This window comes from Gnatocerus cornutus, chromosome 1 (genome assembly GCF_029298725.1).
Source record: "Gnatocerus cornutus isolate USDA-ARS CGAHR chromosome 1, icGnaCorn1.1, whole genome shotgun sequence".
NCBI lineage: Eukaryota > Metazoa > Arthropoda > Insecta > Coleoptera > Tenebrionidae > Gnatocerus > Gnatocerus cornutus.
The window spans coordinates 15,884,102-15,911,491 of NC_142233.1; the positions used below are offsets into that span (position 1 = coordinate 15,884,102).

The 27,390-nt window shown below is 36.8% G+C and overlaps 5 protein-coding genes across 10 annotated transcripts in view; 2 read left to right on the forward strand and 3 right to left on the reverse strand.

Annotated features, from left to right (window-relative positions):
• Positions 1 to 2,422: 2,422 nt before the first annotated feature.
• Positions 2,423 to 4,425, reverse strand: LOC148180517 (uncharacterized). Its single transcript, XM_088036746.1, has one exon. It carries the CDS (start codon positions 4,373 to 4,375, stop codon positions 2,504 to 2,506), a length of 1,872 nt encoding a protein of 623 aa, XP_087892872.1. The 5' UTR covers positions 4,376 to 4,425; the 3' UTR covers positions 2,423 to 2,503.
• Positions 4,426 to 7,865: 3,440 nt separating this feature from the next.
• Positions 7,866 to 14,663, forward strand: eco (Establishment of cohesion). Its single transcript, XM_088042583.1, has 5 exons — positions 7,866 to 7,953; positions 7,999 to 8,559; positions 11,294 to 12,113; positions 12,162 to 12,329; positions 14,236 to 14,663. The coding sequence occupies exons 2-5, from the start codon at positions 8,009 to 8,011 to the stop codon at positions 14,569 to 14,571; spliced, it is 1,875 nt and encodes a 624-aa protein (XP_087898709.1). The 5' UTR covers positions 7,866 to 7,953; positions 7,999 to 8,008; the 3' UTR covers positions 14,572 to 14,663.
• Positions 14,664 to 14,735: 72 nt separating this feature from the next.
• On the reverse strand, positions 14,736 to 15,389 carry HemK2 (HemK methyltransferase 2). The gene has a single exon (XM_088042594.1). The coding sequence runs from the start codon at positions 15,387 to 15,389 to the stop codon at positions 14,769 to 14,771; it is 621 nt and encodes a 206-aa protein (XP_087898720.1). The 3' UTR covers positions 14,736 to 14,768.
• Snapin (SNAP associated protein) lies at positions 15,389 to 15,916 on the reverse strand. The gene is made up of 2 exons (XM_088042602.1): positions 15,693 to 15,916; positions 15,389 to 15,647 (listed from the first exon to the last, which is right to left on the reverse strand). The coding sequence occupies exons 1-2, from the start codon at positions 15,893 to 15,895 to the stop codon at positions 15,389 to 15,391; spliced, it is 462 nt and encodes a 153-aa protein (XP_087898728.1). The 5' UTR covers positions 15,896 to 15,916.
• Positions 15,917 to 18,945: 3,029 nt separating this feature from the next.
• The window catches only part of da (transcription factor daughterless), a 38,951-nt gene continuing 30,506 nt past the window's right edge, over positions 18,946 to 27,390 (forward strand). For 5 of the 6 annotated variants that reach the window (XM_088050148.1, XM_088050151.1, XM_088050149.1 and 2 more), the window contains exons 1-3: positions 18,946 to 19,084; positions 25,152 to 25,198; positions 26,495 to 26,704. In XM_088050148.1, the coding sequence (XP_087906274.1) occupies positions 19,000 to 19,084; positions 25,152 to 25,198; positions 26,495 to 26,704 (342 nt within the window). In that variant the 5' untranslated portion in view covers positions 18,946 to 18,999. The remainder of the gene's footprint in view (positions 19,085 to 25,151; positions 25,199 to 26,494; positions 26,705 to 27,390) is intronic. The other variant, XM_088050153.1, reaches the window with a different exon arrangement.

Below are 27,390 nucleotides of genomic sequence, written 5' to 3' on the forward strand. Positions count from 1 at the left end.
TTTTTTGGTAAATTATTTCGTCTAGTCGCCTTTGATTTCAGTTGGCAGCACTGCTATGGCTGGAAAGTGACAGTGCTACCAACACGTAATTTTGTACTTTTGGGTATTTGTGGCTTTAAAAGTTCGAAATTTTCTGATATTTTCAATTGTCTGGAGCTCGATTCTCATTGGATTTTTTAAATTATTGTCTAAGAATTTTTTTTTTCATTCTTGGATTGTCTTATAATTAAAACACATGAAGAAATGTTGTGATGTTGGGAGAAGGGAAAACTCACTCTTTCTGTCACCATTAATTTATTGAGTAGAACGTAATCACATGATGCACGTACGTTCATTACATTGGACTCTTAATAATAATTTGGATACTGCTTTCTACAATCGTCAGCTTATATTTATAACCTTTCAATAGTGCTATAACATCAAAATACTTATTACCATAAATGGGCATAGAATCGAACGATGGGCTTTGCGAACTAAGCAATTGATTACATCATATCTGACCACATCGTTCGATCTACGTTAACATAAAATAGTGCGTTGACACTTTTGCAATAATAGTTCAATGACTTAATTTATTACATTACTACAATGTAAAGATCAAAGAAAAGTGAAAGAATACAAAAATGAAAGAACAAAGGAATAAAAAAAATAAAAACCCAAAGATCAAGAGAATCGGAGAATCTAAGAAGCAAAAACAAAAGAGTAAATGGAAGACTGAAAGAATGAAACAGTAAATAAATATAAGAATAAAAAATCAAAGAATTAGAGAATCAGAGAATCGAAGAAACAAAAAAGCAAAAGAGAAAGAATAAAAAAAAACTCTTCAAATGAAAGAAGCGATTAAATAATAAAATCAAACATGCAAAAAATGAGAATCAGAGAATGGACAAAGAAAAAATTTAAAGAATGAAAGAAACAAAGGAACTAATCAAATACGTAAAAAACAAAAGAGCGAAAGAAGCGAAGAAGGAAAGGCCGAAAGAATCAAAGAACGACAAAAAGAATGTAGGAATAAAAAAAAATAATAACAAAAAAATCAGAGAATGAATAAAAGTAGAATCGAAAAAAACGGAAAAACAATAAAATCAAAGGCGCAAAGAATAAAAGAATGAATAAATCAAAAACGCAAAAAATAAGAAAATCAGAGATTCGATGCAGAAAAAAAACAAAAAAGTGACAGAAACAAAGGAAGTGAGACTGAACTAATCAAATAGGTAAGTAAAAAACAAAAGAACGAAAAAGCAAACAAGGAAAGATCAAAAGAATCAAAAAACGAAAAAAAAATAAAAGGAATTAAAAAATTAGACTGAAAAAATGAATAAAAAAAGAAAGGACGCAAACAATGAAGGAACAAAAGAACGAAATAATTAACAAAAATAGAATCAAGTAAATAACGAAAAATAAAAGAATAAAATAAAAAAGAACAAATAAATCAGAGTCAAAGATCGAAATAAGCAAAAATTGAAAGACTGAAAGAACAAATGAATATAAGAATAAAAAATCAAAGAACGATAAAAATAATGTAGGAAAAAATATGAAAGAAATAATTAAAACATCAGACAATGAATGAAAGTAAAAACGAAAAAAACAGAAAAATAATAAAATCTAAAACGTTTAGAAGAGAGAATCAGAATCCATAGAATGCAAAAAACAAAAAAGTGAAAGAAACAAAAGAAGTGAGACAGAACTAATCAAATAAGTAAAACAAAAGAACGAATGAAGCGAAGAAGGAAAGACCGAAAGAATCAAAGAACGAAAAATCAAATGAGTTAAAAAATTAAAGACTGAAAAAATGAAAAAGCAAAAAAAAGAAAGGTTGCAAACAATAAAGGAATTCAGAAACGAATGAATTAAAAATTAGACTGAAAAAATGAAAAAGCAAAATAAGACAAGACGCAAACAATGAAGGAATAAATGAACGAAAGAATTAAAAAATCAAAAACAAAGATGTAAATAACGAAGAATGATGAAATGAAAAAATAAAACCACGAAACAATCAAAGAAACAAAGAACGAAAAAGCAACGATTAAAAAAATTGGAAAAATCAAAAAACTAAAAAAAGAAGTAAATGAGTCAAAAATTGAATGAAGCAAGTAAAGAAAAAACTTTCCCATTTTTATATTTTTATATTTTTATTATTTATAAATATTTCAAGGATACAACAAAAGTAACATTTTTAACAATTTTACCCTGTTTTTCCAAAGGCGCCCTTATTTAAAAAGTCCAAATTTTAAGGAATCAAAAAAAAAACAAACGAAAGAATGAAAGAAAAAATAAAGACGCAAAAAAACGAAACAAGCAAAGATTGAAAAATTGGAAAAATCAAAGAACGAAAGAAAAAAGAACGAAAGAATTAAAATCAAATGATCTAAATCCGTCTCTGCCAAAAACCTAATACCTAATCATACATTTGTAAAAAATAATTGGTAGTTAACAAATTTGACGAATTTTGGTTCGCATACTTTATTTAAAATCTCATTACAGTTTTAGATACACGACTAAATTAACACAGTTCCATTTCTGAGACTGCAGCCGTCGTAAATTGTTTTTGAAGTTTTTTAACCCAATAAAATAAGAACACTACAAAAACTATTACTAATATCAATAATATCAAAGCTAATGCAATACTCATGAAAATAAAAAGACCATAATATTCCTGATTCGACACCTCTTGAAAAGCCGTGAGCTTCTCACTTTTGCTCCCATTCACCTCCTTCTTCTCAACCACAAACTTGAAGTTGTTCAAGTACTTGAAGAAGTTGCTCTTACTGAAATCATCGTCGAAAAACCGAACGAACTTCGATTTGTCAAAATTCTCATCCAAAACTTCCATCATCTTCGAGTTTCTTACAGTTTCAGAAGTAGCTTCTTCCAAGTCCTGCCGAAGCGACATGTCTTTCGTTTCAGAATCCACACAAGCAATTCCGTGGAAATTTTCCACGTCGAAGGAATTTCCCGGAGAAATTTCAACTTTACGTCCTTTAGCATTGGAGGAAATTCTGAAGAGATCTTTACACCTCCACGGGTTGTGGTCGAAAGAAACTGTCTCCAAAGACGCGAAGCCTAAGATTTCAAAAGACGAAATGCGGTTGTTGTCAAAGTAGAGATGTAGAAGACTTGTGGTAGAATGAAACCTGTCGGGAGGCAGCGTCGTCAGTTTGTTGTCAGAAATGTTCAGCACCTCGAGATTAGTCAAAGAGTCGAACACACCGAACTGGAAGCCTTCGATTAGATTAGCTGACAAGTCTAAAAGTTTGAGCCGTGTCAAATTTCGGAACAAAATCGGGTTGATAATTGAGAGTTTGTTGTTTCGCAGCACCAAAGTCCGCAGAGATGTGAAGCCGTGGAAAAAGTCTTTGTCAAAGATGGACAAGTCGTTGGAGCGCAAGTCTAAGAGGAGGAGCGTCGATGGTTGACCGAACATCGATTTTTGTATGGATTGAAGTTTGTTGTGGGCCAAGTTCAGATTTGACAATTTGCCAAAGGTCCCGATCATTTTCTCGATTTCATTATCGTCAAGATTTAGAGTCACGCCGTCAAAATCTTGACAACTGTTGACAATCACAATCTTGTTGCTCGTTAGGATAATGTCGTCGCTTTTGGGAAACAGACAGAAGTCAATTTTGGAGATTTGTGACAACGACAAGTCAAAAGTTTTTATTGTGAGATTTGACATGTCGTCGGGCATTGAAGTCAAAGCTGTTTGAGACAAGAGGAGAGTGTCAAGTTTTGGCGTCTGCGAAAAAGGGAAGGTTTCCAAAGGGTTTCCGGTGAAGTCCACGTAGGTCAAATTGTCTAAACCCTTGAAGAAGTTATTACTTATACTGGTCAAGTTGTTGTTTCTTAGATGAAGATGTGTCAAAGACGTTAGGCCTGCCAGAGCTAGATCTTCAATATTCGCAATGTTGTTGTTGGTTAAATTAAGAATTGTTAAAGCTGGTAAAGCATTGAAAACTGCCCTTTGTATAACAGTTAGTTCGTTGTTGTCAAGATACAATTCTCGCAGTTTTGACAAATCTGTGAATGACCCTGGCGCTATGGTTTGTATGTGAATGTTGCTCAGTTTCATTGTAATGAAGTCACGGAATTTGTACATTTCCATGGAAAGTATCGAAGATAAAGAAGAGTTAGAAATTACCAGAAATTTCTCTAAATATGATTCTTCGTGTTGGTAGGAGATTTGACCAATGGAGAAAATTTCATTGCAACTTAATGTCATATTTTTGTCTTCATATCGTCCTTCTATGTAATTTCCGTATTCGTTGTAATCAGGAGAAACACGAACATATTCCTGTGTTTTATCTTCACGACAAGAACCGTAGCACTCCCACGGCACCACCAACATAAGAAACCAAAAAAGTGTCCCCAAAACCATTTTTCAAACTGTCTTTGTTACGAAACAACGGAACTATGACTGTTGAAGCCACCATGATAAGAGCAGAATCAGTGCAAACTGAAACAGATAATTCCCGAAGACTTATCAACTTTTCACGGTCACAAATTTGTAAAACAAACGCTCTGGAAAAGAAACTGTCAAGATTTTGTCATAAAATTACATATAAAAACCTAAACGGTTAATTTCCGACTCGAGGAACGTTAAAAACGGAAATCTAAACTTGAAAACATTTTCCTAGTATTCAAATTCACATGACCTTCAATTTCATAGAAACAACATATGTACTTGATTATAAAATAAATTTAGAAGACAAATTAAATTTCCATTCTAGGCAGACTAAGCACTCTGAACGTATGTCGGCTTCTTGCTCGAAAACTGCCAAATCTCCCAAATATTTAGTTTTCATACGTCAAAACGACTGCGGTGGTGCAAGCTAGGACATGGAATTTTTTCTTAAAGCCAACTGCAAACGCATATTTTTGTAATTTGGTTTGAAGTGGGCCGAGAGTAAAAATATCGCAGTAGGACTTGGACGTAACCATAACGACTAAAAAACAGAACCAAACAAGCTGTCAAAAACGTAAAAGTAAAAATTAATTTAGTCTTTGTCAATTTTCCGAAATTAAACGGAAGTGAAGTGATTTGAAGGCTGACAATGCTGGCAACTCCACCCAGCTAATATCAAAGAGGGTGAGTAATTTAAATGTCTGTAGCGATAAAATTTATATTTCGAGGCGTTTTCCCCAAAACACCAACCCCAAAGTCCCTAGACTTCGGCTCCTGAAAGCCTCCTAAAAGGAAGGGATTTAGGAAGACCTGAAAAACCTGAAGAAAGTCACTAGATTCAAAAGTTAGCAGAGTGACACTTTATTATTATACCGTGGGTTAATTAATTAGTTGTAATTTAAGACAGTTGTACTAATTACCATTAAATTTTGACAGAGGTATCTAAGCAAAAATTAATCCGAGAAAACGTACTTTTTTACCGAGGAGCGTTTTAGGCATTTGTCACATTTGTCACAGTGAATAGACACTTCTACCAACATAAAAAAAGTAAAATCTGTCAATGAAAAGGCGCAATTTGAGCGTTTTTGAACAAATTCTTATGTTTTTTACAGTAATTAGAAAACCCAAAAATGGTGGATGCGCTGGGATAAAAGTGTCAAACAAAATAGCTGTCAGTTATGTCAATAAAAATCCAAATTTTTGTGTTTTTCAGCAAACTTTTACATTTTTACGCCATTGCACACTTCGCTTGTTTGTTTCAACACGTTTTTACATTAAATACTAGATTTTGAGCAATCAAGAAACGTCGGAAATCAAAAAGTCTGAAACGTCAAAAACACGTCTACCAACTTAAAAAATGTCAAGATTGGCATCTTTGACCTCCTAGAATTTGACATTTATTCACTTTGAGATAAAATTATTTGACGTTTACAAGTCAAGTTCAGACACACGTTCGCAAAGTGACTAATTAAATACTAATTGAAGTTGGCGAGTCAAAAATGATGGATTCGCTGAGATAAAGTGTTTGTCAAACATCAAATAACTGTCAGTTCTGTCATAAAAAGACAAATTGTGTGTGTTTTTAACCAAATTCTTACGTTTTTACCAGTTATACACTTCGCTTGTTTGTTTTGACAAGTTTTTAGTTAAATTACTCAATTTAGAGCCAATCTATAGCAATCAAGAAACGACGTACGTTTTACTGTCAAAATTCTCACATAGCCTGCTGCTCTACGTGATTTTAAAATGATTGTTCTGGACCCAACTGTCATCGTTATTGCAAGTCTGAAACGTCAAAAAAACGTCTACCAACGTAAAAAAATCTCAAGATTGGCATTTTTGACCCCGTAGAATTTGACATTTATTCACTTTGAGATAAAATTATTTGACGTTTACAAGTCAAGTTCAGACACACGTTTGCAAACTGACTAAATAAATACTAATTAAAGTTGGCGAGTCAAAAATGATGGATTCGCTGAGATAAAGTGTTTGTCAAACATCAAATAGTGGTAAGTTCTGTCAAAAATAGACAAATTGTGTGTGTTTTTAACCAAATTCTCACGTTTTTGCTACAGTTACACACTTCGCTTGTTTGTTTTGACAAGTTTTTAGTTAAAATACTCAAATTTAGAGTCAATCTATAGCAGTCAAGAAAGGACATACGTTTTACTGTCCAAATAATTTTATGGTTTGCTGCTTTATCGTGATTTTAAAATTACCGCTCTGTACTAAACTGTCAGCGTCGGAAACGTCAATAACACGTCTACCAACGTAAAAAAATGTCATGATTGGCATTATTGACCACCTAGAATTTAACATTTATTCACAATAAAATTATTTGACGTTTAAAAATCAAGTTCAGACACACGTTTTACGAGGGGACTTGATAAATAATAACTGAGGTTGGCAAGTCAAAAATGGTGGATGCGCTGGGATAAAAGTGTTTGTCAAACATTAAATACCTGTCAGTTCTGTTAATAAAAAGCAAAATTTGTGAGTTTTTGACCAAATTCTTGCGTTTTTCGCGCAATTACTCACTTAGCTTGTTTGTTTTGACAAGTTGTTAATTAAAACACTCAATTTAGAACCAAACTGTAGCAATCAAGAACAGACATACGTTTTACTGTCGAAATAATTCATTGCAAATCTGAAATGTCAAAGTGTATAGACAACACTTCTACCAATATAAAAAAAAAGTAAAATCTGTCAATGAAAAGGCGCAAATTTTAGTGTTTTTTGAAGAAATTCTTCCATTTTTTGCTGCAATTAGAAAATTCGCTCGTTTGTTCTGACAAGTGTAATTACGTCTAATTTTAAAAATCACGCAAAAGTGACTCGCTCTGTATATTTTGGAAACTTAGGATTACAATCGGGGTCACAAAAAGTGTACAAAAGAGGTCATGATTCAAATTTAGACAACAAATTAAATTTCCATTCTAGGCTAATCGCATGTTGGCTTCTTGCTCGAAAACTGCCAAATCTCTCAATATTTAGTTTTCGTACGTCAAAACGACTTCGGTGATCTAAGCTACGACATGAAGTTTTTTTGCAAAGGCAACTGCAAATAAGTATCTTTGTAATTTTATATGGTTGCAGTAGGACTTGGGCGTAACCATAACGACGGCAAAACAAAACCAAACAAGCAGAAAAAAACATAAAAGTGAAAAATAGTTCGGTTTTATTCAATTTTCCGAAATAAACGGAAGTGAAGTGATGAAAAAACCGACAATGCAGACAACTTTATCCAGAGAAAGTAAAAAAATTAAATTTTACAAGAGGGCGAGTATTTTAAATGATAAAATTCATATTTCGCGGGGGTTTCCCCAAAACGTCAATCCCAAAGTCCCTAGATTTTTCTACCGGCTTTATTTCCCACCACGCACGCGCGCGCCTTTTCCGACCAATCGCGGCTCGTTTCACCGGCGGGAATCTCTCCAACCTCTCTAACAGTTCGTTAAGTTCAGTTACGACAGCTGAGCCGTAAACAAAAACCGCCATAACCAAGATTTCTCTTGAAACCGGCCGCTAGATGCTTCCCGTCACTTCCACAGGTAAGTGCACCACGTCACCACTTCCTCCTCAAACAACTCTTTTAGATCGAGTGTGATGAAGCCTCAACCCCACATTGAACACACAACAGAAGTTGCAAGAAGACGTCGCGCGTTGTTCCCCTCCGAAGACACTGAAGACTCGGATTTAGGGTGCATAAGTCCTCTCGATTTCGAGGATGAAGGTTGTGCCAATCGGTTGTTCACGTTGAATGACTATGACATTATCGGGCTCGTGGTCAAGGGACGGTCAGTCCAGACGCCGAATAATAACACAGTTGTTAGGAAAATTGTCACTCCGAGCACCTGCGATGAGTCGCCGACGCAGAAACTGAAGACTCCTCATGATCTGTCTGATAACACCAAGTTTCCTAAGTTGGTTCGGTGTAAGACACTGATTGACACTTCCTTGAATCCTGACGGCAAAAATCCGAAGGTGCGGACGGCGCTGTTTCCTGAAATCGACATTTCTTTTCCTTCTAGATCCTTTTATCCTAAAAACGAAGGGATTGAGGTTATGCGCAGTGCCGGGATGACCAGTGAAGAGAGCCCTCAGAGGCCCAGGAAGAAGAAGAGTTTGTTCTTGTGCAGCAGGAAGAGCAGATACAGGTTGGTTGCTCTTTAATCATAGGTGGCCGTGCATCATCTCATTTTTTGTGCAGGCGGGAATCTTAGATAGCGTTGACAGATCTAAAAGTTTTAGGGTTCTTGATTTCTGTGTTTTTTAGGTTAATTTTTATGTTCTTCAGGTTCTCAATCTTTGAATTTGTCAGCTTCTGAGACCCTCAAATTCTGATTTTTGGGTTCCTCCTTTAGGTATAGATTTTTTTGTGATTTTTTAGGTTTTTAAGGTTTAAATTTTATGTTCTTCCGGTCTCAAGTATTGAGGTTTTCAAGCTTTTGGTTTCTCAATTTGTAAGACTTTTTTAACCTTTGGATTGTTCAAGTTTTGATTCTCCCAAAATTGGGTTTTTAGGTTCAGTTTTTTTGTATTTTTGCAAGTTTTTAAGGTTCAATTTTCATTTTCTTCGGGTCCTCAAGTTTTGAGATCTTCAAGTTTATAGTTTCGAAAGTCTTAAGGCTTTGAAATCTCTGAATTTTTTATGTTCTCGGACCCCAGATTCAGATTTTTAGGTTCCTGTTTAATGTTGCGATTTTTAATGTTTTTGCAGGTTTTTAGGGTCCAATTTTCATGTTCTTCAGGTCTCAATTTTTGCTCAGATTCTCAAGCTTATGGTTTTCAGGCTCTCAATCTTTGAATTTGTCAGTTTCTGAGACCCTTAAATTCTGATTGTTGGGTTCCTCTTTTAGGTATAGATTTTTTGTGATTTTTCAGGTTTTTAAGGTTCAAATTTTATGTTCTTCCGGTTTCAAGTATTGAAATTTTCAAGTTTTTGGTTTCTCAATTTGTAAGACTCTTTTAACCTTTGAATTTTTCAAGTTTTGGGTCTCCCAAAATTGGGTTTATAGCTTCAGCTTTTTTGTGTTTTAGCAGGGTTTTAAGGCTCAATTTTCATGTTCTTCGAATCTCAAGTTTTCAGGTCTTGAAGCTTATAGTTTTCAAAGTCTTAAGGCTCTCAAATCTCTGAATTTTTCAGGTTCTAGGACCCCCAGATTCAGATTTTTAGATTCTTGTTTAAGGTTGCGATTCTTAATGTTTTTGCAGGTCCAATTTTTATGTTTTTCAGGTCTCAAGTTTTAAGATTTTCAAGGTTTTGGTTTCTCAGGTTTAGGCAATTTTAACCGTTAGGTTTTTCAGGTTCTGAGTCTCCCAGAATTTGGTTTTTAGGTTATTTTTTTATGTTTTTGCAGGTTTTTAGGGTTAAAGTTTTGGGATTCTCAAGCTTGTAGTTTCCAAAGTCTTAAGGCTCTCAAATCTCTTTAATTTTAAGGTTGAGATTTTGTATGTTTTTGTAAGTTTTTAAAGTTCAATTTTCATGTTTTTCTGGCCTCAAGTTTTGAGATTTCCAAGGTTTTGGTTTCTCAGGTTTTAAGGCTCTCTTAACTTCTGAGTTTTTTAGGTTTTGGGACCTCCTAGATACAGTTTTTAGGGTCTCATTTCATGTTTAGATTTTTATGTTTTTGCAGGTTTTTAGGGTTCAATTTTTATGTTTTTAGGTCCCAAGTTTTGAGATTCGCAAACTTTTGTTTTCCCAAGTTTTAGGGCTCTTTTAACCTTTAGGTTTTTTAGGTTCTAAGTCTCTCAGAATTGTGTTTTTAGGTTTAGATTCATTCTTTATGTCTTTGCAGGTTTTTAAGGTTCAAGTTTTGAGATCCTCAAGCTTGTAGTTTCCAAAGTCTTAAGGCTCTCAGATCTCTGAATTTTTCTGGCTCTGGTACTCCTAGATTCAGATTTTTAGGTTCTCGTTTAAGGTTGAGATTTTTTATGTTTTTGCAGGTTTTTAAGGTTTAATTTTTCGTGTTCTTCAGGTCTCAAAATTTGAAATTCTAAGGGTTTTGGTTTCTCAAGTTGTAAGGCTTTCTTATTTTAAGGTTTTCAGGTTTTGGCACCTCTTAGATTCAGATTTTTAGGGACCCATTTTAAGCTTAGATTCTTTACGTTTTTGCAGGTTTTTATGGTTTAATTTGTATGTTCTTTTAGGCCTCAAGTTTTGAGAAACTCAATCTTTTAGGTTTTCCGTATTTTAAGGTTCTTAATTTCAAGACATTTTCAAGTTGTCAGACTCTTAAATTCAGATTTTTGGGTTCTCTTTTTCGACTTAGATTTTTTTATAATTTCAGGGTTTTTAAGGTTCAATTTTCGTGTTCTTTAAGCGTCAAGTTTTGAAATTTTTAAACTTTTCTAAGTTTTAAGGCTCTTAATCTCCGTTTATCAGGTGTTGAAGTCCCAAATTGACATTTTTAGGTTTCTTATTTAGGTTTAGATTCAGTATTTGATGCTTTTGCGGGTTTTTAAGGTTCAATTTTCATAATTTTTAGGTCTCAAATTTTGATATTCTCAAGTTTCTGGTTCTCCAAGTTTTAAGGTTATTAACTTCTGAGTTTTTGAGGTCCTAAGTTTCCCAGATTTGGGTTTTTAGGTTCAGATTCTTTGTTTTGTCAGGTTTTTAAGGTTTAATTTTCAGGTTTTAAATTTTGAGATTCTCAAGCTTGTGGTTTCCCAAGCTTTAAGGTTCTTCACTTTTTTAGGTTTTGAAACTCCCAAACTGAAGTTTTAGGTTTATTTTTCATATCTTTTGCTTCTCAAGTTTGTAGTTTTAGGATCTTAAGTGTCCCAGTTTTGAAGTTTTTGGAAATTCTCAAGTCTTGAACTCGAGCAAATTTTTGGTTTTCGAAAATTGAGAAACCAAAACCCCGAAATTTTGATTTTGCTTTGTTTCAGATCCGGCCAGATCAACGCAGGCGTTCGCCACAAAATCAAAAAACGCAAAACAAAGCGAATCAGCCGAATAGTCGCCCTCCAAGCAGCAATAAACATAATGGAAAACTCCCCTCTGAACTCCATTCTAGAACCAGCTGAAGACTCTCCTCCCCCAGCTCCATCTCCGCCTTCTCCCGCCCCACGTGAACCCACCCCCAGTCCAGAACCGGATCCAACCAAAAAGTTCTTCAAATCGTCCCGTCACAAGGGCGTCGTCACCGTCAATTCCGGGATGAACAACGGGCGCTTCACCCTCCTCTCTAAGAAGAAGCCTGTGAAGAGGACACGTTGCCAGGAGCCATCCAACGCCAAACGCGTGAAACTCGCGGATTTTGATGTCGATCAACCCTTGATTCCAGAAAACGCAATTTCTAATATCATTCAGATTCTGGAGGAAGATAAGGAGAACGAAGAAACCGAGACCGTGCTGATGTCGCCGACGTCTCAGATGTGCAACATGACCTCCGGTTTGGCCCTCAACAGCCCCAAGAAAGCCCGCGATTTGAGCGGCGTCCTGGACGCCATGCCCACCAACGACCAGAAGCTTTTCCCGGTGTTTTACCCCGGGAAAACCGCAGTACCACCCAAAAACGAAGCCCCAAAGACAAACGGGAAGAAGTTCAAGAAGTTGTCGAAAGACCAAATGCTGTTGGACGCGGGACAGAAGCGCTGGGGAGCGACGATTTGCCACGAGTGCGACATTTTATACCACATGGGGGATCCGGGGGATGAAATGATGCATCTCAACTACCACAACGCCGTCCACGTGTTTCGATTTAACGTGAGTCCGTTTCTGGGGTGTTTTTAGGGGTTTTATTGTGAGTTTTAGGGGTGGAAAAACGAGAGGGTTGCCTCGGGGAAAGTCGACGCTGGGAGGGTCATACAGGTAGTGCCAGGCGACTCTAAAATCTGGTGGAAAAAGGTCAAGGAAGTCGTGGAGGTGGTCAATCGAGACCTGGGGTACTATGATATTGAGTTCAACACGGCGAATTCACAAGTGAGTAAGGGGCAAAGGGCGGTTTTAACAGTCTTTTGTTTTGTTGGCCAACTGTCAATATCTGGTCTGCAATGTAAGGGAAGAGCACCGAATTCTGCAAACTTTTTAAAATTAGGTATTTGTATACCAAGGCCGAAAAGTGCTTCTTTTTGGCCGAGCGTTTTTTTAATGGCCGAGGCAAAATTACACTTTTTGGCTGTGATACACGCAAGATTTTTTAGGCGATCATTAAATTTACAAATTAATTAATTTTTAATTATGATTTATTGATCCAATCATTTATAATAAGTGAATAATTGTAAATATTTATTAATCTTTCAGAAAAGTTTATATTTTCTTTATTTACATTTGTAATTTCGGCATGTGTAGGTTCAGAATTTGTATGAATTAGGTTTGATGTGCTTTTTGATGTTGTTGCAGCAGCACCGTTAGACATGTTCATTTGAAATAATTCAACACGTCTTTGTTGCATTTTGCAGCAGTTTGTCGATTTGATTTGATCCAAATAATTAGAAAATTAGGGGTAATGTGGGTATTTTGATGAAATTTAAAAAATTAACGATAGATGGCGTAACCCTAGTACGGACAAAAATGAAAGCGTCCAGAAAACGGTACTTTTTCCTCCGCATTTGAGAACTGAAAATTCAGTTTTTGGTTAAAAAAATATATTAAAAATACCTGCTTTTAAATTGAATCAATTAAATTATTGTTTATATTGAGTTTGAAATGTTTTCTTTGCGATCTTTTAATTACAAAAAAAATACACGATTTTTATTTTATCGGCAAATATGTATGTATTTTGTCATAAATTTGATGCTCTAAAAACGGTTTCCTAATACTGGATACCAAATAATGGGTGTCAAAGCTTCGAATATGGGATATCCAGTAAAAAGACCCGAAAATAAAAAATTAAAATATTGTTTTCATTTATTTATTTCAAAGGTTTAATTCTATTTTAATGAACAAGTAATTAAGAATTAGTCGTTATAATTAATAAAAATCTAGTCGACGACGTCCTTCAATACAACATGTTGATAAATGTTTCTAGCATCAAGGGAGGCTCTGGAATTCTTGTCGTGCACTACTTTGCCGCTTTGTTTTCATAGTGAATTAAAATATCTTGAAAATTATTTATAATGTTACTTACGTTAACGACGTTTCAGTTACGGTTTTGTGTCCAAAATTTTGATTTTCAGGTTTCAAACCACAACTTGAACAGTTTTTTACTCAAAACTTACATTGCTCTATGATTGAGGTTAACTACAAATGTTAGGTGAAAAATCTAAATCCACATTTACAATGGGCGGCAAATTTCTTTGACATTTCATAGCCACCCTTGATGCTAGAAACATTTATACTTTATTTTATAAACACGCTATATAACATTCAATTACATGGTTACTTAATATTGGATGTCTAATATTGAGGGTACCAAAGTATCCAATATTAGGGATTTAGCATACTTTGAGAGAAAAATTTGGTACTCATCATGCCAGATTATTAATTTTGATTGATTTTTTACTATAAAACAAACATTAAATACGATTTGCGTATACAAGAACTCATATCTTATAATAAATAAGCGTATTTAACCCACGCAAAAAATATATTTAAATTAGCACAAAAAACTTTCGTGTTGTTATTATCGCCATATTGTAAAACTGACACGTGCGAGAACTTTAGGACTTGAAATTTTGTCAAACCGCAGCCAATGACGTAGCGCTTTTCTAAACTGAGTTAGGGTGGTATCCAATATTAAGCAACCATAAAAAATTCGGTGCTCTTCCCATATGTCGGATTCTAGTTCGCAAACTGTCAAATCTCGCAAAACTGCAGTTTTGATTCGTCAAAAGTGCAGCGCTGGTGTTAGCTACGACATTCTTAGTTATGTTTTCCTTCCTTTCAGATCTTCCTCTGCATTTTGAACAAAACCATCGTCGGGGTTCTTGTGGCCGAAGCTAAAACTAGCGCCTACAAACTCTTGACAACTCACCAAGACCAAGTCGACTTGTGTTCGGAGGAATCTTACCCCATAAAATGTGGGGTATCCCGTATATGGGTGCATCACAATTACAGGAAGAAAGGAATAGCCACCTGCCTTATGGAGAGTCTCAAGCGAAATTTCATTTTTGGTTCCATTTTAAAGAACGAGGATATCGCTTTTAGCTCCCCCACACAAATGGGGAAGATTTTCGGGATGCACCACTTTAAAACTCCCAATTTTCTGATATATTTTGTTTAACTGCCATATTTTTTAACTATACATAGGTACCTATATTTTTGCGAGCGCCTGTATTTTTCCAGTTTTTGAATATACTTTTGTAAAAAAAAAATTCGGACAATTCGCACTGAAAAAAACGTCACGTGCTGGTGATTTTGTTTTTCCCCCTAAGTAAAGGCGCGGAATTTGAACAAAAATCTTTTTATTCGACGCGTTTTTTACAAAATCCTTGCAAATTTTACAATAAACAAATGTTCCCCTCGGATCCTCCTCTCCAAAATGACGTCACTTCCGAAATTTCGTGCCGCCATTAATTCTCGGATTTCCGGTAAATTGTTTTCTTTCAGGAGCACCATGTAGCAGACCCCTCTGGGGGTGAGAAACTTGTCCAAATTAAGAAGTACGCGGTCTGTGGTGTGCCGCCCCTCTAGACCGCCGGCCCAGGCTCTACTGAGCCCCCGTCCCGTGATTTCGGAAGGATCCGTGACCACATAAGGGGGGTTGAACAAGACAACATCAAAGACATTTTCACGGAAATTGCCCAACAAGTCCCCGTTAAGACAGTGAACGTTCGCGTGGTTTAGAGAGGCGGTTTTTGCGGTGGCCCCACAGGCGTCGATGTTGATATCAGTGGCGAAGCACTGGCAGTCCAAAAACGAAGCTAAAGCGGTGATGATGACGCCGCTCCCAGAGCCAATTTCGACGACGAATTCGGGGGTTAAATCGATCAAGAACTGCATTTCTTGTTCCAAAGCGTCGAGAAAAAGAAACGTGTCCTCGCTGGGCTCGTACACCTCCGGGTACCCCGTCAAGTCGTACTTGGGCGTTTTTAGCCCCATCACGGACTCTGATCCTCTATCGTATTGTTGAGAATCACTTTCCGCTTCACCGTCTCCTTCTCAATCGACGCGTGGACTTTGTTCAACCGATCCTGGACGTTCTGCAGGATGTTGGACAGCACCGTCACCCTCTGCTTGGCGTTGATTAACTTCTTCACGTACAAATCCAAATCCACGGTGGATTGTTGGCTCTCGCTGACTTTCTTCAGTTCTTCAGAGAGGCTGTCAATGCACTGCTTCAGCTCCAATTGCGATATTCTGAAACATTGGGGTAGAATAAAGAGAGGACGACTTTTAGACCACCTCGTAGCGCGCACTCGCTCGTCCAGTTGGTCCACCGTGGGCTTGATGAGACCCATCAAACCCTCCGCAAGGGTGTCTCTGGTGGGGTTGTCGCAGAAGTTTTCCGTGTTTTCGTCGACGGAAGTGGCGGTGCTCTCGGAGTCGACGTCCATTTTAACCTTAAAAGTCTCACGATGACAGGTGACAGATTGACGCGTTGTCATGGTGGTTGCAAGAGGTGGCGGTTTGTTATGGGGGCGCTGGCGGCGCTTTGGGGCGAAATTTGAAAATTTTATGGAATGTTCTCTTCAAACTGTCTTTTGGAACAATAAATTTTGAGCTGCTAGGCATTATCTCAACTGTCTTTCATTTGCAACAATTTCGCGACTGTATTTTGCAACAAATTTTGCGCTGACAAGAAATATTCCGACTGTTTTTTGCAACATTTGTGTTTCAATCATATTTTCCGACTGTCTTTTGCAACAAAGAATTCTGAACCGCCAAGAATTGTCTCAATTGTCTTTCATTTGCAACAATTCCGCGACTGTCTTTTGCAACAAATTTTGCACTGACAAGAATGATCATGACTGTCTTTTAATAAATTTGTGTTTTGGTTGTTTTCCGATTGTCTTTAGCAACAAATAAATCTGTGCTGCTCAATTGTCTTTCATTTGCAACAAATTCCGCATTTGCAACAATTCCGCGACTATCTTTTACAACAAATTTTGCGCTGACAAGAACTATTTTGACTGTTTTTTGCAACAAATTTGTGTTTCAATCATCTTTTCCAACTGTCTTTTGCAACAAAGAATTTTGAACAGCCAAGAATTGTCTCAACTGTCTTTCATTTGCAACAATTCCGCGACTGTCTTCGATTATCTTTTGCAACAAATTTGTGTTTTAACTATTTTTTCCGTTGCAACAATCCCGTAATTGTCTTTTGCAACAAATAATTCTGAGCTGCAAAAAACTGTGCCAACTGTCTTGCGTCTGCAACAAACTTTGCACTTGCAAGTGTTGCAACAAATTTTGCGCTGCAAAGAACTATTTCGACTGTCTTTTGCAACAAATAATTCTGTGCTGCTCAAAACGATCTCAACTGTCTTTCATTTGCAACAAATTCCACATTTGCAACAATTCCGCTATTGAACTGACAAGAATTATCCTGACTGTCTTTTGCAACAAATAATTTTGAGCTACTCAGAACTGTGTTTCATTTGCAACAAATTTCGCTTTGGCGACTGTCTTTTGCAACAAATTCTGCGCTGATAAAACTATTTTGACTGTCTTTTGCAACAAATGATTGCTCCCAACTACTATTCTATTGTTTTTCATTTGCAACAAATTCTGCATTCGTAACAGTTTCGTGATTGTCTTTTGCAACAAATAATTCAGAGCTGCTAAAAACAGTCCCAACTGTCTTGCGTTTGCAACAAATTTCGCACTTGCAACAATTCCGCGACTGTTTTTTGCAACAATTTCTGCGCTGCTAAGAATTATCCCGACTGTCTTTTGCAACAAATTTTTTGATGAGAATTATTCCGCTGTCTTTTGCAACAAATAATTCTGAGCTGCTCAGAATTGCCCGAACTGTCTTTCTTTTGCAACAAATCTTGCACTGATAAGAATTATTATGATTGTCTTTTGCAACAAATAATTCTGTGCTGCTCAAAACTATCTCAACTGTCTTTAATTTGCAACAAATTCCACATTTGCAACAATTCCGCGATTGTCTTTTGCAACAAATTCTGCGCTGACAAGAATTATCCAGACTGTCTTTTGTAACAAATAATTTTGAGCTATTCAAAACTGTCTTTCATTTGCAACAAATCTCGCTTTGACGACTGTCTTTTGCAACAAATTCTGCGCTGATAAAACTATTTTGACTGTCTTTTGCAACAAATGATTGCTGCCAAGAACTATTCTATTGTTTTACATTTGCAACAAATTCTGCATTCGTAACAGTTTCGTGATTGTTTGCGTTTGCAACAAATTTCGCACTTGCAACAATTCCGCGACTGTTTTTTGCAACAATTTCTGCGCTGCTAAGAATTATCCCGATTGTCTTTTGCAACAAATTTTTTGATGAGAATTATTCCGCTGTCTTTTGCAACAAATAATTTAGAGCTGCTAAAAACTGTCCCAACTGTCTTGCGTTTGCAACAAATTTCGCACTTGCAACAATTCCGCAGCTGTCTTTTGCAACAATTTCTGCGCTGCTAAGAATTATCCCGACTGTCTTTTGCAACAAATTTTTTGATGAGAATTATTCCGCTGTCTTTTGCAACAAATTTTTCTGAGCTGCTCAGCTGAACTGTCCCAGCTGTCATTCATTTGCAACAAATTCCGCATTTGCAACAAATCCGCGACTGTCTTCTGCAACAAATAATTCTGAGCTGCTCAGAATTGCCCGAACTGTCTTTCTTTTGCAACAAATTCCGCACTTGCAACAATTTCGTAATTGTATTTTGCAACAAATAATTCTGAGCTGCAAAAAACTGTCTTGCGTTTGCAACAAATTTCGCACTTGCAACAATTTTGCGAATGTCTTTTGCAACAACTTCTAGGACTGCCTTTTGCATCAAATTATGCGTTTTTTGTCATTGTCAGTTTTTTCTGACATTGTTATTTATTTGAAAAGAGTAAAATGTGTTTTATAAAACGTGTTTTTCACGCTATTTTTTTCTAATTTCCGCACTCGTTTTGAATGCGTTAACAAACAAAAAGAAATGTATTTGATATGCAAATTGTGAAAAAATGTATTAGTTTTTTTGGCACTAATTGTTCACAAATAGTTATGAAAAACGACTTAATTACATCACTTGTGTTGTAAATGAAGTCATTTTGAGAGTTTTTTTTTTTTTAAAGTTTGTTATGACTTATGACATTATTTGTTTTGCGCCATTTGATCAAATCTTTATTATAGTGTCAAATTTTTGTAATTTAAGTTTTTTGACAGATGGCGTTGTAATCAAGATTTAAAAAAAAAACAAAGAAATTTACTATTTTTATTTACCGCCAAACTGACAGATGTTTCATTCCTAAACGTACAAAAAAAAGTCCTAGTCGGAAAAAGTAACATAACAGTGGGGCTACTTAATTTAAATTTTTTGTATAAACATACTTTTTACACTATTTAGGGTTAAAAGTGGGTTTAATGTCGTTACTGTGACTATTTATGAAGATGATTATTTGGCCTACAGCCAACTTTTAGCCCCCTGCAGCCCCCGAGCTCTTCCGATTCAAATTCCGCGCGCTTTTGTGACTGTTCGTTTACCACGACGGTGAAGATGTCGCCCTCGTCGCGAGTTGTCAGTAGTAAGTAAAAATGGCTGCTAGCGATGAAGAGCCAATGCACCATTTATATGAAGTTTTCACCAATTGTTTTAATAAAATTGCGAATAAGGCCCCAGGTGAGTGAATATTTAAGTCTCCGCGCGCCCCATGGACGCCTTTTCGGGGTCGTGGCGCCCCTTCAACGCGCATTTATCGCCGAAATGTTCCCATGGTTCTACGCGTGCGATCCAAAACATTAAAACAGCTTGTTTAAAAGCCCAAAATTTCCTCCGAAACCCCGTTCGGGGGCCGTTTTCTCAATCAAACAAGCGAGTTGGCGGTGCAAAGGACCCGATTTTCGCCCGGGGGCGGCGAGTTTTCGCATTTTCAACCAGTGATTACCCCTCAGTGTTTTCATTGTGTTAAGTTTTTTAACGAGTGGTTTATTTATGTTGTGGGTGCCCTTCTTGGTGGTAAAAAGGAGTTCTCGGGGTGCCGAGCGACGCTGATCGAGGATGTTGGGGTTGTTTCGGTGATGGGACTGGTTGGGGGGCGCAGCCCCGTGCCCCCCGAGGGCGAGAAAACCCAACTTACCAACTTGCTGCTTTGTTTGAGAAATGTCACCGGTGACTTGATTGTTTTGAAAAATAGAAAAATCAAGGAGGCTTAATGACAGTTGGGGGAAATTCGGTTTTCGCGTTGTTTCCGGTGGAAATCTTTATCACGTGGAGGACCCTTTCGATGTCTACGATCTCGGCGAGGTTTTCTGGAAGGGTCTTTCACTTGGTCCATACGAACGATGATGATATGGGTCATATTCATATTTAATTGCTTTTACGAAATGGTCCCTACGACATGAACAGTTAGAGTTCATTATCCTTGTTATAAAACGCTCGTGTGTGTATCTTCTTTCGTTCTTGTTTACGCCTAATGTCTTGCTGTTATTTCCAACAGGTAAAGTGAGACGACTACATCAAAACGTGACCGCGTTTTCAGATAGTTCGTTATACTACAAAACATCTGCTTTTGGTATTCAACCGTCTTTTATACAAGACATTACAATTTTACTTCTTATTACCTAATGAATTAAGTTTTTCTCTCGGTGGCGTCGCCACGCTAAATTTACCCTTTTTTTTCCTCCACTAATTTCGTCTAGTTTGCCGAGATTCAATGGCAAAAATTACTGCGATCGTAAAAAGAAAAGTTCATCCAAATAAAGGCAAGAGATTAAACTCGAACGTCAATTGCCGTTAGTCAATGAGCATTGATGGGATTCTGAAAGTGTTGCATAATTCGTTTGATGGATTGATCAAAATTACTGTTTTTATAGAAGAAGTTGTGCGTTTTCCCAGCTAATGACAGTTTGCCTTAAAGCCTGCAAATATCCATTTATTATTCACTGCCTTTTATGTCATTAAATCAACTTCACTTTTTGACATTTTTAGGTTTTAGAACTTTCTACAGCTTAAACACGGCCGACTTTAATTAATACGATAAAACTGTCGATGCGCATCAATGGTCACCTGATTGTCACATGTCAAATCGGGAGCTTATTAACGATCTGAGTAAACTGGCTTCGAATTCTGATTGTAATGTAAAGTATGGCAAAAGTCAACAAGTTTGTTCTTTTTCTTGAGGAGCAAGTCGGCTGGGAACATAACGAGGCATGTCTTTGATTGAAGCAGCGGTTTTTATGTTTGTGTCGCGTAATTTGACTTGTGAGGAAACTTTAGAAAACCGCCATTTTGAATAACTTTACGAACTCAAAATGGCTCTTTATCAAATATTTTTTCTGTGTTTCGTTTAATGTCCATTCGGAGTTGGCGTTGAGAAAAAAGTCATGTCGCAGCTAACACCACTCTTATTCCTTATTGCTTATTAGTCGTCTATGAAATTACAAGTCATGTCTTTGATTGAAGCAACACTTTTTTTGTGTCAAGTAATTAACTGGTGGAACTCGGAATTTTGTGAAAACCGCCATTTTGAATCACCTCACAACTTTAAAATCGACAGTTGTCAAAGATTAAGCTAAGACGTGCTTTCGAATCGGGCTTAGGATTTAAATATTTTGTGTTTTATTTAAAGTTCATTTGCAGTTGGCTTTCAGAAAAAAAGTCATGTCGTAGCTAACACTACCTTTGCAGTTTTGACGTATAAAAACCAAATATTTGAGAGCTTTGACAATTTTTTTTCTTATTAGTCTATGAAAACAAGTCATGTCTTTGATTAAAGCAACCGTTTTTTGTTTGTGTCAAGTAATTGACGTGTAGGACTGCGAATTTCGTGAAAAAATTTTAACGATCCGCTATTTTGAACTTCATAACCTCAAAATTGTCTATCGCCAAAAACAGATTTTTTTTTAATCATCTACAAACTTTCGAAAATATCTGAGTATAAATTGTGTGGCCAATTAAATTTCTATTCGCAGTTGGCTTTGAGAAAAAATATTATGTCGTAGCTAACATGACTGCACCAGTTTTAACCCATGAAAATTTGATAGTTGAGAGATTTGACAGTTTTGTCTTATTAGTCGCCTATGAAATTACAAGACATGTCTTTGATTAAAGCAACAGTTTTTCCTTTGTGTCAACTTTTAAACTACGAATTTTGTGAAAAAACTTTAAGGATTCGCCATTTTGAAGGTCATAATCTCACTATTGCCAGTCGTCAAAGACAGATTTTTTTTTAATCAAAGACATACTTTCGAAAATGGATGAGATTTATAAATTCGGTGATCCATTAAATTTCTATTCGAAGTTGGCTTTGAGTCAAAAAGTCATGTCGTAGTTAACACACCACTGCATCAGTTTTAACCCATAAAATTTGATAGATTTGACAGTTTTTTCTTATTAGTCGCCTATGAAATTACAAGTCATGTCTTAGATTAAAGCTGCCGTTTTTTGTTTGTGTTAAGAAACTGACGTGTAAAACTGCGAATTTCGTGAAGAAATTTCAAGGGTCCTCCATTTTGAACTTCATAACCTCAAAATTGCCAGTCGTCGAAGACAGAATTTTTTTTAATCATCGACATCCGTTTGAAAACATCTGAGTGTTTATAAATTGAAATTAAATTTTTATTCGCAGTGGCCTTTGAGAAAAAAAAATCATGTCTTAGCTAACACAATCGTTACAGTTTTGACTTATCAAAACCAAATATTTGAGAGCGTTGACAGTTTTTTTCTTACTAGTCGCTCATAAAATAACAAGTCATCTTTGATTAAAGCAACCGTTTTTTGTTTGTGTCAAGTATTGTCTTGTGAAACTGCGAATTTTGTGAAAAAACGTCAAGGATTTAAAATTAAATTAAAATTTCCAGTTGTCAAACACAGATTTTTTTTAATCAAAGACATACTTTCGAAAGTAGCTGAGGATTTATAAATTATGTGACCAATTAAATTTCTTTTCACAGTTGGCTTTGAGAAAAAATATGTCGTAGCTAACACCATTGCACTAGTTTTGACATGTAAAAACTTGATATTCGAAGGATTTGACAGTTTTCGAGTAAGAAGCTAACATACGTTCAAAGTGCATGGTCTGTCCAGGATGGAAATTTAATGGACCACACGATATATTCAGTCGCTTGTCAGAAAAAAATAATCAAAAGTCACAAATTTAAAAAATATACGGGGTGTTTGATAATAATAATAAATTGTCGATTTTTTCACTTTTGATTTTTTTTGCGTCAGTATGTATGTTACCATCCAAGTTAAACAGGTCGTTGTTTTGCCGCCCGGGTGGTTTAAAACCGCGAGGAACAAGTGCATCTCTTTCAACGTGTTAAATACGCTCTTTTTTCCACTTTATGAAGGTCCCAAACCAAAGATTAAAAATTCCCAACATATGTTACTTAAAGTTTGACATTCGCATATAAGTTAAGAACAAAAGACATAACTCCGCTTTGCTGCCACCCAAATAGACCAAAAAGTCACCAAAAGCAGCGTCATAATGAATCTCATTGTGAAACTGTTTTTGATGTCACAATGAAGCTACTGTAGATGCAAACTAGTCCAATCGATGCACTCGACGGAGATATTGCGGCACTTCAATTTTATTAGAAATCAACAAGCAAATAACACGAAAATTACCAAATAAACGTCAAAAATTTTTAGATTGCACAATCTCTGCTGGGCCGAGTGTTTAAATTGTCTGTTTTTGTGGAAACGCCATTCATCATTGTGCCGATTGATTTGATTTACGTTGAACTCTTCATTGTTAACACGAGCGATGCCACTCATTCAATCATTCAGCCATTGTAGGGATTAATCGACAGTTTCGTTCAAAAGAACACTTTTTAACTTTGACAAAAAATAATTATTTAATATGACAACCCTGTATATCTAATGAAACTAATGATAATTAAACCGCGTCGAGTAGGCTGAGAACATTTTGATTAACTTGACACATGTCACTCGTAACAGCACTTCGGTCACGTGACACGTCCGGCCTATCAGATCGCGGCTGTGATTTGTGGCAAAATCAACCTTGAACCTGATTCGTTCTAATTCCATCCTTGATGACATCACAAATCTAACGGAAAAAGCAGATGGTGGCCTCAGAAAGTCGAAAAAGTGAATCAAAGCAGCGCCCCGACAGCTGGGAAACACACGATTTTTTAATGAGTCTCCAAAGGTGTGTGTTTTCGTCCGAAATGTGCACGCGCGCGAGGTCAACGTTTGTGGTAAATTGATCGAAGGCACGATCGAAAGAAAAATGGCGCAGATTGCGAGATCTGTCATCAATCAGAGCGCGGTAATTTGCGGACGACTGACTGTCAAAATGAAAACTACTGGAGTTACGCTTCCGGCATGCGAAGAGATGGAGTTTATTGCTGTTCAAGGGGACGTGAATTATTTCTCATTAAACCGTGGATGTCATAATAAGATAATATTCATTAGTGGAGATCAGAGCCAGAAGATAGCAAGTTGACCGTGGTTTTGTTCCAGACAGGCTCACCCGAGCGGAACTCTGTTGATTTTGATTATGTTTGACGTGTGGGATAATGTGGGATCTGGATTTGCCGCTCGGTCACTGTTTCGGGATTTGTGTAACATGGGGGTAGTCTCATGTTATTTCATTTTCATTTTTACTTAGAAAAACAGATTTGCTGCAGGCGTCTCGGAGGGTGAGCCACATACTCCTTCCTTCTAATATCAATCTAAGGTGGCTTTGCATCTTTGCACGTAGGTCTTAGGGAATTCCCACACTGATTGAACACTTCACACACGAGCGTAGACTCAAGGAGGACCAGGGGGCTAATTGAACAAGAGCTATTGGCATTGGCGACATATTTTACACAATTACATCGAATTTGTTTCGTGGCGGATTGTTGCTACATGACATGATTGTCATCAGCCAAATTTAAGCGACTGCTACAAGAAGTTTTGGCCCACAAAAATTTTTTTTTAGAATGTCTGAGTTGGGCACTTTGAGACGTATGTCCGAACTTAACATAAAAACGACAATTTGGTGATAAATCTTGCAGAATGACAGATAGCACGACATACGTTCACAAACCAATAGTCAACTAGCTAGAAAATTCATCTTTTAGAATGTCGGAGTTGGGCACTTTGAGACGTATGTCCGAACTTAACATAAAAACGACAATTTTTTGATAAATATTGGAGAATGACAGATAGCACGACATACCTTCACAGAGTAATAGCCAACTAGATAGAAAATAATATTTTAAAGGGTCTGAGTTGAGTTAATTAACATTAAAACAAACGAAATGGGTAAAATCGTGTGATGTAAGAAATGGCGCCCAACAATTTCAACGCCGCCTTTGATTAATACTGAAAAGAATCGCCCTGTACTTGAAAAAACGCACTGTACAGTGCAACTTGATCCGCGAAATGGAACATCTCATAACTCCATGATCTCAAGGTTGTTTTATTGAGAATTTAAAGTGCTTTCTAAAGATACTCGATTCATTTCGTTAAACGAATTTAAAGAAAAAACGATGACGAACGCCACTGTTACCTAAGTTAGGATTAAGTGAAAACAATTGTTTACTTGTTCACGTTTTTTCGTGACCACTTTATTAAGCGACTTCTTCTATCAGAGTGGGCTGGTTGTTTCCTAACCGGAAAGGAGGCTTTGGAATGACGTCACGAATTGTCATCTGTCACTTGTTAAGGTTATATGTTGAAAATGTCCATTTTCGGCGAGCTAGACAACAAATTTGATCGACATTTTTTGTTACAGAAAAACCCGGATTTCAGCCACCATATGGATCCCTAGATAACGGCATGGTAAGTTTCTACTTTTAGCACGATTTCGAAGATCGCAAACAAACACGGCATGTGCAAATAAGCTTTTTCTCGCTTCGGTCCACCTCTCGTTTGACGCAGAATTTCACGATGAATTGAATATATGCTTAAACGTTTTCTACAACAAATAACTAAACTTGATCAGGGGCTGCTGTGGAAAACAAAAGAATGAGACGTAGCTGTCAAATTAGAAAGGTCATTTGTTTACACAGTTTGGTGTTTGGTAACACTGAATGACTGACGTTTAAATTGTCATTCAAGTACAGCCAACTGTCATTTTAGTTTTTTTAGTGTTGCCAAATGCAAAAGTTTGGTATTTTTCTGATTCCAAGGTTGGTATTATTGTCTCCAAAAATTGACAAATTTACGATCTGTATCTTTATGGAGTTCATTGTTTTCCACAGCAGACCTGATTATACGGTATTTAGAAAGGGAAGTGGTCAAAAACACTGAATCACCATTTTGAAGTAAATTTTCGAGGGAATTTATTGTTGAAATAGCCACTGAAGTGTCAGTACTAAAAAAAATTGAAAATCGACCCTTGGAGTTGTGACATTTGGCATGCACATAACCTAAAATGTTTTAAACGTCATTTTTCCTGTCTAATTTTTGGTACTTTTAATTTCGTAGAGTTGGCAACGTCGGCCGTTTCACGCAGCCAACATGACAAACTTGTCGTCACCAGATTTGTCGTAATTGATTTGTCCGCTTTGTCAAATCCACAGCCTACTGACAGTTTTATAAATTTTGTGCAATTAAAATGTGCACCTGTCTCGTTCGTCATGCGTGCGTACAAAACAACTTTTTCCTCGCATTCTTTCAACATGTTGGTTTACCGATCGGGATCAAAATCAGCTTGAAACTTGCATAAAACGGTCGGCTGCGGAATTTGGAGCCTGTTGGCAGCTCTGCGCGTCCCAGTGACAGTTTGAGGTTAAATGCTAATAGCGATGCAAAGGTGGCATTGCTGCCAACCCACTTGAGATTCCCAGGCCTGCTGTGTTATCATTTCGGTAAAGTTTGCGTCGTCACCCTTAATTTCTTCCTCGCTCCCATTCCAATTCATTTCAACTCGCAGCTGTTATTAAATCATCGAACTTTCAAAACGCGGCTATAAAACCGAAAATAATAACATAGACGCACTAGCAACCCTTCCGGGGTTATTCAACTACCGTCATGTACCACAGGAAGTACATTGCAGTTAACCATCATTTATGTTTTTTTTTTTCGTGTTTAAACACAGCATAATTCTAAATGCGGTCTTATGATTAATTGCAGGCGTACGCTATTAGTCCGGCCGGTCCGGTATATACGGGTCCCGGAGCTAGCCCAACGCAAGCTACGGGAGAGCCCTTCGCGGCCGACAGCCCTTATTTCCCATTCAGCGCGAGGCCGGGAAGTAGGTTATCGCCTGCTAAGCCCAAGGCCGGATTAAGGCCGGCGAAAGAGGAACCGCCACAGACGGGAAATTCCGTCGATCACCAGTGGGTGAGTACGAAATTCGAAAGTTTTGGTGTTTTTTTCTTCTGTTTTTTGTTTGGTTTTTTTGACGGAGGTTTACCGGGACCGGCAGGACAGCTCGCGTTCGATGAGTGCAATTTTTACATGTTGGTAACATTGCGATTAGTTTGGAATGTGTCACTTTACCGGCTTTTTTCAACCGTACGAGTTATGTTGCTTCGGAATGTCGGAAAGATTGCAATGTGGTTATTTCTTATCTACTCGTTGACAGGCATACCGACGGGGTAACAAGTCTATTTATGTAATTGAAAGTGTCCGGCTTGAACATTTGAAATCTTGCGAACGTATGCCGGAACTTCACATAAAAACGTCAAATAGTTGACAGAAGTTCGGGAATGACAGATATCCCGACATACGTTCACTAGTCATAGCCAACTAGATAGATATTAGATTTTTATAATGGCTGGGTTGGGCACTTTGAGACGTACGTCCGAACTTAACATAAAAACGACAATTTGGTGATAAATATTGGAGAATGACAGATAGCACGACATACGTTCACAAAGTAATAGTCAACTAGTTAGAAAATTCATCTTTTATAATGTCTTTGAGACGTATGGGCGAACTTCACATAAAAACGACAGTTTGGTGATAAATATTGGAGAATGACAGATAGCACGACATACGTTCACATAGTAAGAGCCAACTAAATA

Coding starts and splice junctions, on each gene's coding strand:
- LOC148180517 (XM_088036746.1), bottom strand. CDS start 4,375: ATGGTTTTGGGGACACTTTTTTGGTTTCTTATGTTGGTGGTGCCGTGG.
- HemK2 (XM_088042594.1), bottom strand. CDS start 15,389: ATGGGGCTAAAAACGCCCAAGTACGACTTGACGGGGTACCCGGAGGTG.
- eco (XM_088042583.1), top strand. CDS start 8,009: ATGAAGCCTCAACCCCACATTGAACACACAACAGAAGTTGCAAGAAGA. Junction 12,114..12,161: donor TCCACGTGTTTCGATTTAAC/GTGAGTCCGTTT, acceptor TGTGAGTTTTAG/GGGTGGAAAAACGAGAGGGT. Junction 12,330..14,235: donor TCAACACGGCGAATTCACAA/GTGAGTAAGGGG, acceptor CCTTCCTTTCAG/ATCTTCCTCTGCATTTTGAA.
- Snapin (XM_088042602.1), bottom strand. CDS start 15,895: ATGACAACGCGTCAATCTGTCACCTGTCATCGTGAGACTTTTAAGGTT. Junction 15,648..15,692: donor GAGCGAGTGCGCGCTACGAG/GTGGTCTAAAAG, acceptor CCAATGTTTCAG/AATATCGCAATTGGAGCTGA.